Source organism: Physella acuta, unplaced genomic scaffold (assembly GCF_028476545.2).
Source record: "Physella acuta isolate Inbredline_101_S28 unplaced genomic scaffold, ASM2847654v3 ptg000017l, whole genome shotgun sequence".
Lineage (NCBI taxonomy): Eukaryota > Metazoa > Mollusca > Gastropoda > Physidae > Physella > Physella acuta.
The window spans coordinates 3,699,809-3,712,997 of NW_026731537.1; the positions used below are offsets into that span (position 1 = coordinate 3,699,809).

At 40.9% G+C, this 13,189-nt stretch overlaps 1 protein-coding gene across 4 annotated transcripts in view; it reads right to left on the reverse strand.

The window, feature by feature from the left end:
- The window catches only part of LOC131939008 (uncharacterized), a 90,766-nt gene that overhangs the window by 6,774 nt on the left and 70,803 nt on the right, over positions 1–13,189 (reverse strand). For all 4 annotated transcript variants that reach the window (XM_059297266.1, XM_059297258.1, XM_059297280.1 and 1 more), the window contains exons 8-9: positions 10,763–10,972; positions 332–415 (exon numbers count right to left, since the gene is read on the reverse strand). In XM_059297266.1, the coding sequence (XP_059153249.1) occupies positions 332–415; positions 10,763–10,972 (294 nt within the window). The remainder of the gene's footprint in view (positions 1–331; positions 416–10,762; positions 10,973–13,189) is intronic.

Genomic DNA, 13,189 nt, shown 5'->3' on the forward strand with positions numbered 1-13,189 from the left:
CTGTTGGGTTGCGAGGGGGGGGGGGGGGGTGACTTTCGACCTTTTGTCACCTCTGACTATATGGTATAGCCTTCCATATTTCAATTAACAGACTAGTTGTAGCAAGTCAATAATATATCGGTAACTAAATCTACGATAAGGCTTTAAGAGTAGTCTAAGGTTATTGCTATGGTTAAGACTAGGGTGAATGTACGTGCAATAGAGTCGTATCACATTAATCTAGTTTTCCTTAGTACGACTGGGTTAAATACTGAAGACCAAAGCACTAAAGAGAGGCTTGATTCAGCATTAACTCGCTAGGTTAATTAATTAATTAATTTCCTACACCTACCTCGTTTTTTCCTCTCATCCTGCATCTCTCTCTCCAGTCTCTGTGTTTTCTCTTTCTCTTTGATCAACTCTATGCTGATCTGATCTGAAATGGAGGAAAAATAAGACGTTGCTGAACAGAATATTCTAGAATATTTTAGTGGTGTTTGTCCGGTGTTTGTGTTTTCTCTTTCTCTTTGATCAACTCTATGCTGATCTGATCTGAAATGGTGTTAGAGAAAAAATAAGATGGTGATGGAATGGAATACAACAGAATATTTTAGAATATTTGAGTGGTGTTTGTCCGGTGTTTTTCTATGTTGAGATAATGAAAGAATGGGTGTCAATATATGTTTGTCAATGTAAATATGCGGTAACTTTCAGATACAATTACACAATAGTATAACAGTGCATCGAGGTAATTATTGTTATCAATAAGGCGGAAGTCATCTGTTGAAGCCTCCAACCCAAAGATCTATCATTGCCCCCCCCCCCACCTCAACACAAACTGTCCTCTGTCACAACCTAACATACAAAGCGCTGTACTTCTCAATAGTCCCAACACTCGGGAGTTTCAGCAGTTGCTGTCCTAGCTATCAGGAGTTTCAGCAGTTGCTGTCCTAGCTATCAGGAGTGTCAGCAGTTGCTGTCCTAGCTATCAGGAGTTTGAGGGGCAAGGCACTATCCAGCCCATTAGGACTTTTAGGACCAAGGCGCTGTCCTGCTCATAGGACATGTAGGACCAAGGCACTGTCCTACCCATTAGGAATCGAAGGACCAAGGCACTGTCCTACCCATTAGGACATGTAGGACCAATGCAGTCCTGCCCATTAGGACATGTAGGACCAAGGTACTGTCCTACCCATTAGGACTTGTAGGACCAAGGCACTGTCCTACCCATTAGAACTTGTAAGACCAAGGCCCTGTCCTGCCCTTTAGGACATGTAGGACCAAGGCCCTGTCCTACCCATTAGAAATGTAGGACCAAGGCACTGTCCTGCCCATTAGAAATGCCCCGAGCGAGTCCGGTCTGCCGGTCGAGATTCTGATGAGCCGGCCTCTCCGGCTGACCGGTAATGGATCATTTGACAAACCCTAAAATATTATTGTTTCCCCGGGTGTCTGGGCGCGGGTATAAGGCCCCCGATTTACGGCCGGGCGCGGCCCCTATCTCGGCGACCAGAACACTGAATTACTCGCCCATTTTACCCTTATTTATAGCCTCCATTCGCCTGTGAGATGAGCAGCGGACCGGTCCATTGTGGACTGGAAACAGGGGGGACAGGATCTGAACAATAACCTTATTCTATTGTTGCAAGAGAAAAAAAATCGACTTGGTTTAATAACAATAATACACTGTAACTTTGGCGCGGACGGGCAAGAGGATGAAATATGCGACTCCAATCATCCAGTGCTTGCTTCATAAACCAAGTCAATTTATTATGTTATAAGGTTCAATGCACGCCGATAAAAAAAGCAATAGCTTTTTGTTCAGACCACACGCTATATGAATCATAATTTTCGAATCTATTTACAACACAGATATTCTTTTTGCCCTACAAAATAAAAGTAAAATCCACACAAGTGATAGATCTACTTTGTTTTTCATCGAAAGGCTTTTTTAGCGCAATTTCCATTCTGGAGAATTGCGTTTATTAACCCGTCATTTCTGGATGTATGAATGTATGAATGAATGGATGGATGGATGTGTGTCCGCAGCTTTAAGTCGTATCTCCTCCTCAACGAAGCAATATCGATAACTAGTTCCAAAAGCAATTATGTTAAGCAAGTTACGAGGATGAACATAGGCCATAAAAATTCCGGGTTTCTTTCATGGATTTCCTGGAAAAGCCAAAAAACCTCGAAAAAAATGCCGTTTTTGGCCCATATCTCGGCAACCAGACCACTTAGCGACTTGAAACATTTACCAATCAATTCCTGCCATAATTTAGAACAATATTGCCGAAGAAAGTTTTCAAAAATATCCTTTCGTTCGGTCACAAAAATTTTTTTGAATTAATTAAAATTTGGACCGAATTAGTAGGCATTTTTATCCAACCACACCACACGCGTCATCACGTTCAATAACTGTGCCATTACGTTCAATGGCTGCGCCATCACGTTCGGTAGCTAGGCGCGCAATGGTTTTTAGTCATGTAACTCTATTGTAAATAAAACATGTAAAATACTGAAAAAAAAATTAATAAAAAACGTTTTAATAACTAACCAATGGTTTTACTAACCCTGCTCTTGATTTACGCTACGACAGAGCTATTTTTAGATAACATAAGGAAATTGCGCTTAAATGTCACTAGACTTTTTAATTAACTTGTTTTTTTACTTTGAAACGACAATTATGTTGAACTTATTTTTTCATATCTATTTTCAATGTATCTATCAAATACAAAACAAAACAAAATTTTAGGGTAACATTCAATTTAAAAAAAAAAAAAATTAAAAACAGAAAACAAAAATATGAAAATTAAATTTTTGAAATAAGATTAAGTTAAGAAAAAAAAGCCACAGGAAACGCGCCTGTAACAAATTCAATTGGGAATTTTTTAAAATGTCTTTGTTGTTAACGTTCTTTGCTTTTGAACAGACGGGCAAAAGTGTTTTGATAACAAAATGGTTAAAGTGGCTGAAGATCCACCGTTCTTAAAGTCCCATAAATTCTCTTTCAGCTGACATTATCCGCCCCTACCTTATTCCCTCCCCTTTTTGGCTGTACTCTTTTACTGTAAATATTAAAAAAAAAAAAAACCCACGGAAGATTCTTGAAATGTGACTAGGACCCCCCCCCCCCACCCCTACCACCATTATGGTAATGAGCAATTTTTGATATTTCAATGATCGTCAGGTCGTTGAAAATGGAGGGAGGGGGAGGGACATGGAGAGCCCGGGGAGGAAATAGACCCTGGTGAAATGCACCCAAATGGACGGCAGTTTTGACACTTTCCCCGTCACGTGTGGGGCAGTTCCAGAAATGGGCACATCCCAACAATCCTGGTGCTCGCACATCCTAACAATTCTGGTGCTGGCACATCCTAACAATTCTGGTGCTGGCACATGAAAACGAGGCTGTATGAAATAAAAATCTCTCGCCAGATAATGGAAGCTCCGACCCCGAAAAACGGCGGTTTGGTTTGTTTTATATCTTCTCGCTTGAGGGTCGTATAAAAGTTTGTCTCTCAATGTTGTTGTGCGTGTGTTTAGATGTATTTCTTGTATTGTTATTCTTGGATTTAACAGTGTACTAATTGGTATCAATATTTGTCCAGATGTATTTATAAATACGGGTATGAATATGTACGTATATACTGTATATTTCGACATTTACTGTACTATATCTTTATGTGCCTTATGGCTAAAAATATTTTTATAAAAGAATGTGCGTCTGTGCTAAATACTGAAAAAAATTAAACACGTTTTTTTTCTTTATTAAAAAATCAAGCATTAAAATTGAATAAAAACTAAGAGCTTTAAAAAATGGCATATAAAATATGATTAAAATTCGCTTAATACGCCTCACGAGGTAGAAATCAAGGTGATTTTAGTTACCGATTTAACATTAATTGTGCGAATAGCCCTAAGAAACTTTCTCAAATGAGTTGTCAAAGAATGGAATAAATAACTAGTTCTATGCCTGACGCACTGACTCATGACGCGCCCACAATGCCCAGGTACCGAGGGTCAAACTCCTCTGATCGAGTTGCTTCCCCGCCTAACAAAAAGCAACAGGAAATGACCTTCGCAGTGCGTGCGCGCGCTGCCGACTGATTGGCCAGAAGGAAAGAAATAAAGCGGAAATGAGAGGATTTCAATGGGAAAATTAGATAACTCTGAGCTTTAGTGGCATGAACTGTTGGTGACAAATTGTTCATGAACTGTAGGTGACAAATTGTTCATGAACTGTTGCTGAAAAATTGTTCATGAAATATTTGGTGAAAACTTGTTCATGAAATATTTAGTGACAAATTGTTCACGAACTGTTAGAGAAAAATTGTTTATGAACTGTTGGTAACGAAATGTTCATGAACTGCTGGGTACAAATTATGTATACAATGTTGGTGATGAATCGTTTATGAACTATTGATAAAAAAAAACTCATGAACTATTGGTGATGAATTGTTCAGAACGGAGTGTGAAAGTCTTGCGGAGACCTACAGCAGTCACATGATTTGTCGAAGGTATCTGTGTTATATGTCGATCGTGTTTCTCTCAGCCTTTTATTTATGTTGTGTTTCTCTGGTTGTGCTGGTTGAGAGTATCTAAGGCATGTGTCTGTCATATGCCTATAAGTGGCCTAATTTAGCTTACTTACCTGTTATATATCAATATGTAAAAATGTCTGCATATGTATATCATATTTGTGTTTATGTCATAAGTACCATACGTCTTATTTGTCTGCAAATTTCATTTGAAAAATATTTCTAAACATGTTCAACAAGACTAGCCTCATATGCACCACAAGTCATCATCTACCCTACTAAACACGCCATCAATCTATCTTTTCACGAGCCAACCACATAAAATTTAAACCTATTTCACATCCAGCTATTTCTGTAAACATTCCTACACAGTTCACTTTCCTAAAATCTCGTATCAAGGGCCCGGTAACTTTAAACGAAGATGTGTACATATTCAATAAAACAGCCATCCAGAAATACAGCCCCCAATCAATTGTTCATTAAATTCCTCCACCGTATTGAATAGTATTCCGTCTTCATCAAGCCGGACCGCTTCCGTTGCGCTAACAGCTAATTGGCACTTGCATTGATTCCTGACGGTTGGCTTGCAACTTGTTTTTGTAAACCAAAAACAGCACGTGAATACACGGCGATTGACCCGGGGAGGAGCCTTGGACATTATTCCCAGATTTATATTTGACGTCAAGTGCTCGTAGAAAGCGAAAGTGCTCCAACCATTCAGCCTGTGGAAAAACCCGATGCAGTGAAGTGTGCACCACAAGAGGAGGACCAAGCTTTTAGATTGTGGATCACAGGCTGATTCGTTTAGGATAGACTTGTCTGTCTATTTGTCAGTTCAATTTTTTTTCGTTTTATAAAAAAATACCCCCCCCCCCATCTGACAAGGAGGTGCTGGAAAGTGTCGAGTTGTTGAAAGATGACTTGAAATAATTTGAAACAGATTGGATCTTATAATAAGATGTAAACAGAATGTTCAATGGTTTTCAAATGCACAATTTGCAATCTAAAATGAGTTTCGACGAAATTTCAAAAGTTGATTGGGTGTAGGGCTATATATTAAAAAAAATATCTCTATGCTTAAATAGCCATCATTAATGTGAAAGCGTTTAGGGAAAAGGGGGAGGGGGGTGGCAGAAACTACCTCGACTTTCTATTTTAAAAAGTCGCAGTAAATTGTTCCACGCTACAAAATGGGTATCTAATGTGAGTGGTAGTTTTTCATCTTCCTATTTAACAATGTGCTTTTGTGTTATATGATTGTATGATATATATATATATATATATATATATATATATATATATATATATATATATATATATATATATGTGTGTGTGTGTGTGTGTGTGTGTGTGACGTGTCTAACATACGCCTATACACGTGCAAGTGTGTATAGCGAGAACAAAGATAAACAGGAAACAGCATATCTGTTTGTCTGTCTGTCAGTGGTGTAACTGTGGGGAGCGTCAGCTCTAAACACTAAACAACCCCTCCCCTCCTCTCCACTGTCCGCCCCGCCCATTGTCTCGTGAATAGCTCGGACTGTGAGTAGCACACGGGGAAATAGTAAAATCACGTGACCGATGTCTTCTAGGTGCAAGATGAGCAGGTGTTGTGCACTTCATGACCTCCCCCTCCCTCCCACCTCGCCCCCCCCCCTCCCTCCGGCAAGCTTCTTGGAAAGTGGGCATGTGAAGATGCTTTAGCAAATATCTCAATCTCAACCTTCTGGATTTAACACTGACCTTTGTGTACTCAATGTTTTTAATAATGAATTCGAACAACAATACCTATCCAAAAAATTCATACTAACGCCCACCAATATTTGAAATTCCGTATCAAGCTTCAATTTTTTTTTTCTAAATCTAATTCTAACAATTATACCACAGTCGAAATTCTGACGAGAATAATGTAATTGATTTTCTTACACCGATGCCTTTGCCTTACATTGCCTAAACTGACACAAACTGACGACAATACAAAATGTACAACATCCTAGTAATCTATATCAGTTAAAGAAAATGTACAACTTCCGAGGTTCTAAATGACACAAACACAGCCAAAAAATGTACAATAATCTCCCCCCCCCCCTCAATAATTCGTGTGATTCCATTTACAGGCTCATTCGTCACGCAAAGATTTCAGGATAAGCCGACATCACCTGCTCATCTAGCACGAGCTTTAATGCGATTTGAGCTCGCACGTGCACCCCGGTACAAGCCCTCTGACAATGGCTGCCGGTGCTCACACAAGTAGGTTCAACTCACAAAAACACAGGATTCCCTGATTGCTTTCGGTTCTGCTATCTCTGGCTGTCTAAGATGTTCATTAAGTTATTATATCATTTTAAACATGAGAAATGACGAGGATCGGTGCACGTGTTTGGTGAGTGCATGAAATACAACGGAACACAGTTTAACACCTGCTGCAAGAGACAGACGTCATAGCATCTATTTTACTTCCATTTTACTTCTATTTTACTTCTTATTTCCGGTAACTCCCACTAGATAATTTAGATCTATTTAGATTATCTTGATGGAGGGAAGTGGGTTGCAACGTAAAAAAAAAATAATATATCAGGATTTTTGGGGGCGTGGCAGAGGTGTCATAAAGTTGAAGGGGATACAGAGAGAGAAAGAGACAGAGAGAAGAAAAGAAAGAGAGAGTATAAGAATGAAATAAACAGAGAGAAGGAAAGAAAGAGAGAGTGTGAGAAAGAAAGAAACAGTTACAGAATGAACTTTGTTAAAGAAAAAAATTGAGAAGAAAGTGATAGAGAGAGATAAAAGAGGGTGAGAGAGTAAGAGAGAGAGAGAGAGAGAGAGAGAGAGAGATGGACGGACCAAGAGCGAGATTATTCTAGGTGATCTGTTACTTGGTCATTTACCCACTTGCTTGTATCCATAGACTTTCATACTCAAACAAGTTACAGCCACAGGCTTGGAGATCTACACAACAAGTCCCAACTACATTCAACTGTTTAGATCCACACAGAACATATCCCAGATACAAATCGATGTCGAACATATCCCAGAACAAATGGACACAGAATGGGACTGCTAGTACCTATTAGTTTAGCCCCATCAGACTAACCAAATTTTCTCCCCCCCCCCCCCCTCATTGTGTTGGTAACCGTAGTTCACCAACCCAGCCTCCACTACAATGCAATATTCTCGAATCACCCCAAAAATCCCTTTAGACAAAACTCTGAAAGCATCTGAATGTAAAATTCAATTCATTAACCGGCCATTTTTTTTCCTCCGGCTTGCTGTCGAAGACGGGGACCGGAAGTCGAAATCAAGAGATTTCTCTTATTAAGTTTCCTTTGTCCTACCATCAGGATTTGCTAGAGCCGGCAAGGTGTCTTCGCATTAGCCGGTTGAGAGAAATAGCCGGAATATCATTTGTGAAGGGAAGACTCAGAGTACAACTGAGTAAACTCATTTCTGGAGACTTTTCTAGTCAAAAGGGTAGGGGTGGGGGAGGGTGGGTGGGTGGGTGACGAAGTACCAGCGCTTTTAAACAAAATAAGTTTGACGAAATGGTGGACGACAGACAGACTTGTGACGTCACACATAGTCACGTGGTAAGTTTAGGTAGATAAGAAAAACAGGAGCTGGGTGGGTGGAGTGATGTCCATACCACAGAGTGACCATATCAGATTAACATATGGGCCATCACATTAAGCAAATCAACTGGAAACAAATACGTGATTCATAGTATTTTTTTAAAAAATGGTACAAAGTATTTTTTCTGTACATATATTTTAATTAAATTATGAGTTAAAAAACTAATGATTGAATTATGAATCATCTGGACATAAAGTTGGACAAATATAAGAAAAAAAAACAATGGGTTATGAAAAAGATAAACCAAAATGTTGATTTTGATGTGATTTTTTCATAACAATGCCAAAACTATATTAAGCCGCCAGAGGACACACTAGTAGAAAAACATCAAGACACAAAACACATCAAAACAGAAGTTTCTGCACTGGGAAAAAGCAAACCAAATTTACAAGGTCAATCCAACATATTCAGGATCGATACCTGTGTAGAACCACTCGATACTAATTACCGAATACGATTACTTATATTTTTTTTATTCATATTCATTACATTGTCACTCTGATACAAAGTAGGGGCCTATATCCCCCTACCTCCCCTTAGACAATGCTACAATTTTTTTGTGTCCGCTGTTAGCGAAATTGTTGTGAAAAGAAAAGAATGAATCGTCTCCCTTGCTATCGGGGACGGACTCGAATATTTCTAAATGCGTTATCTCCCCTTGTAACGACATTAACAGCTAATGTTGCCAAGGGGACACAAAAAGGGGAGTAATCCAGCGACTGGATTTCGCGTATTGTTTCTAATGGTCCCCCTTGAACATCGAAAAAAAACATGTTTTTGTTGTTATTAGTTGAGAGTACGTTTAAATAATAAAAAAAAAAACGATCTATATTTAGCATATTTTTAAAAAAAATCTTATAAAATAATGTCGCAGCAGATAATTGTTAACATAATACATGGAGCTTAAAAATTCTAAGTCAGTTTATTTTGTTCCGACTTCGATCACTCAAAGAATGTCATTCGTAAGTTTTTCTTTAGTTTTGTAGAATTTCCGTAATGGCTTAAAGGTATTAAATATTAATTTAAAAATTCCACACCAAGTTCGAGGTTCCGAGTCCCTATGCACCATATCCTGTGTTATTTTAATATGTAGTTCGGTGTACATTTGAGGGTTGACGCCCCTGCTTGCCAAGAAGTGCAGTCTCGTATAGCTATGGTGGGGTGGGGGGGGGGGGGTAGAGGGGTGAGAGGCCTGTCAGCTTAATTCTGTCACGTGATTATCTCCTAACGGTGGACCATCCATAATAAATTCATCCGCGACACATTCGCGACACATTCGGACAACGCTTTTCTATTTCAATTAGTGAGGATGTTTAGCTGGGTACGGGCATGAGAGGGTTAACGTGGGTACAGACATGGGAGGGTTAACGTGGGTACAGGCATGGGAGGGTTAACGTGGGTACAGGCATGGGGGGGGGGGGTAACGTGGGTACAGGCATGTGAGGGTTAACGTGGGTACAGGCATGGGAGGGTTAACGTCAGGCATGGGAGGGTTAACGTGGGTACAGGCATGGGAGGGTTAACGTCAGGCATGGGAGGGTTAACGTGGGTACAGGCATGGGAGGGTTAACGTGGGTACAGGCATGGGAGGGTTAACGTGGGTACAGGCATGGGAGGGTTAACGTCAGGCATGGGAGGGTTAACGTGGGTACAGGCATGGGAGGGTTAACGTCAGGCATGGGAGGGTTAACGTGGGTACAGGCATGGGAGGGTTAACGTGGGTACAGGCATGGGAGGGTTAACGTGGGTACAGGCATGGGAGGGTTAACGTGGGTACAGGCATGGGAGGGTTAACGTGGGTACAGGCATGGGAGAGTTAACGTGGGCACAGAGATGGGAGGGTTAACGTGGGTACAGACATGGGAGGGTTAACGTCAGGCATGGGAGGGTTAACGTCAGGCATGGGAGGGTTAACGTGGGTACAGGCATGGGAGGGTTAACGTCAGGCATGGGAGGGTTAACGTGGGTACAGGCATGGGAGGGTTAACGTGGGTACAGGCATGGGAGGGTTAACGTGGGTACAGGCATGGGAGGGTTAACGTGGGTACAGGCATGGGAGGGTTAACGTGGGTACAGGCATGGGAGAGTTAACGTGGGCACAGAGATGGGAGGGTTAACGTGGGTACAGACATGGGAGGGTTAACGTGGGTACGGGCATGGGAGGGTTAACGTGGGTACGGGCATGGGAGGGTTAACGCTATGGGTGTTTAGCAGAGTACAGGCATGAGAGGGTTAAAGTGGGTACAGACTGGGAGGGTTAACGGGATGGATGGCAGGTATGACGCCAAGGATGTGAGGTCTGAGGCAATGGATGAAAATAACTAATTGAAGATGGAAGTGTTATGAATATGATGCGATGATGTGGCGAAATGAGTACAAGAATGATACTCTCCGTTACTCTTGAATTGAGCTGGCGTATTGTTAACTTAAAACAACGATATTTTCTGACATTAAGGTTAAGTAGTCGCAGATAAACTTCAACAATTAATTAACATTTCAATCCTGAAAGCTAGTTTGAAAAGTTCCACATAAAGACAGCAGACTGGCTATCATACCCTCACCACTAATGTCAGATGGTACCACCCCCCCTCCCCTAAAATCACGTGACCACTCACCTTTCTCCTCCGCCGCCCTCCTCTCTACCGCCTTGGCCGCGTCCACCAAAGCCCGCACCACGCTGTTGAACTTGGTCACGAAGGATTCGAACTCGGACATGGCCGACTCGCCGTTCATCGAGGCGAAGGGGTTGCCGTTGGAGCCGGGCCTGGGCTTGTCAGGGGCGTCGCTGCTGTGGTACTCATCACTGTCGTAGCTGTCGTCTAGATCTGAGGGGCAAACAAAATGGCGGGGTTCATTCTTTGTTTTTGTGAAACAGGCACAGGGTTGAGAAGAAAGAATTGGCTAAAATTATAGGACACAAATCAGCTGTACTTGCTGTACATTGGGAAATAAAATAAAAAATAAGTGTCTGTATAACAATGTGTATAAAGAATTCAGCCCAATACTCGACATACATTATGCACCTATAAAGGTTATGCAGAATAAAATTGACATTGTTATCAAAACATAATTTAAAAACAAATAGCCAATCAGCGTTGTTCGGTGTATTTTGAGTATAAACCTACCCCTCAACCCCCCCCCCCCCCCCCCACCTTTTTTTTTTAGCTTTCTATTTGGGTTCTCAGCCAAAGTATCGGTCAACCCAACCCGCCCCACCCTCACGAAATTAGCCACTCGCCCTAGCCTTCCATCGCCAGTAGCTTATCTGGTAGTTTCGACAGATATTCCAATGTTTCGAGATTTTGATTTACTCCATCAGTCCATCACACATCAAGAGAACAAAGAATATAAATCACATTGGAAAAAAAAAAACCCAGCAACTTTTCTGCAACTTTTCTTTCGTTTTTTCGGTATGAGCATGACATTACCGATATCAGTATTCGACTACCTTTTACGATTTCAAAAGTGCTTGAGTATATACAAGAAGGTATCGAATATCTGGAATCGTCTAGTGTATCGTCTACGATACAACTTTTGCTTGCAGTACATAAAGTTGAAGCGATAAGTTATTGAAGAGCCCAGGGTGAGCCTGACGATGGGGTGGGGGGGGGGGGGGTAGGAGGAAGAAGGACTTGGTAGGGGGGGGGGGATTTTTTTTTTACCAGTAACACCTGCAACAAGTCCATACGGTAAAGCTGGTCGTTTTGAATAATCGATTCCGATTTTTTAAATTGTTCGTGGTCTGGTCAATGAAGTTCACCGTAATCAACTTTAACCGGATTAAGTTATTTACGAATAGATTGATCTACCACACAGCTTAACAACAAGACAATAAAAAATAGATTGGCAGATAAAATAAAACCCATATTTGTCAGTCTTACAGTATAATCGGTGATATGCTTGAAAACGATGAGGGGGGGGGGGGGACACAGCAGGTTCATATGCCGTGTTTATTGCAGAAGGCGGTAAAAATAAAACGACACCTATCGGGCGGCATCTGGGTGCTTGGGGTTCGGGGTTCAGGGTGGTTTATGACTGCTCGAGAATGATAGACATCTCCCTCCTACGTGTGGCCCGTGGGGGTGGGGGGTTGATTAAGCGACGATTACCATTGTGCTACAACGTTTATGCTGGTTTGATGGTGTTCAGATGGAAGTTAGAAAATCTGGAGATTAACAACACGCTCGGGGTCAGAGGTTACGGGACGATTTCTTGACAACTTGTAGGATGGGAGGTTTTTGGGGAGAACTATAGGAAGGGGAGGTTTTAAGGGAGAACTGTAGGATGGGGAGATTTTAGGGAAGAACTTTAGGGAGGAGAGATTTTAGTGGAGAACTTTAGGATGGGGAGATTTTAGGGAAGAACTTTAGGGAGGAGAGATTTAGTGGAGAACTTTAGGATGGGGAGATTTTAGGGAAGAACTTTAGGGAGGAGAGATTTTAGTGGAGAACTTTTTTGCAACAAATTGATGAAATGTGGGGGGGGGGGGGAAGTTAAATGCAGAGAAAAGCAAATATCGAATACCCCTGTACAGTCAGAATATGCTTCACAAAATGCAACAACGAACTATGGAACATCTGTCAGTGTTATTTTATTTTTATCCTACGATTTCGCATATTTACCCATTTTAATAGTGGATATTTTCATACTGCGATTAGGCTATTTCATACTGCCAGCAAAAAAAACAGAGTTGACCAAACAATAAATATATCACTTACTTAGAGACTATAGTTTGCATTCCTCGTTATATATAGCAGTTAACGTGTATATCGATTTGATCTGTTAAGATATTAGCCCTCTTTACTGCGGCAATTAATTAGAAAGATTCAATTGATTAAGAGGTTTCTCTGTTACTGTTTCATTACGTGTGGACAAAGATCCTATATCACTCGGGACTTGCTGTTTGTTTATTGATTACCTAGGTGTAATTACGCAGGTGAAATTAGTTCAGGTGTATAATAAATCAATTTGTGTCATCTATAAATAGCAACCTCGTTAGGGCCGGAATAGCCAGGTTTATTTACAAAGTAGACCAGAATAAA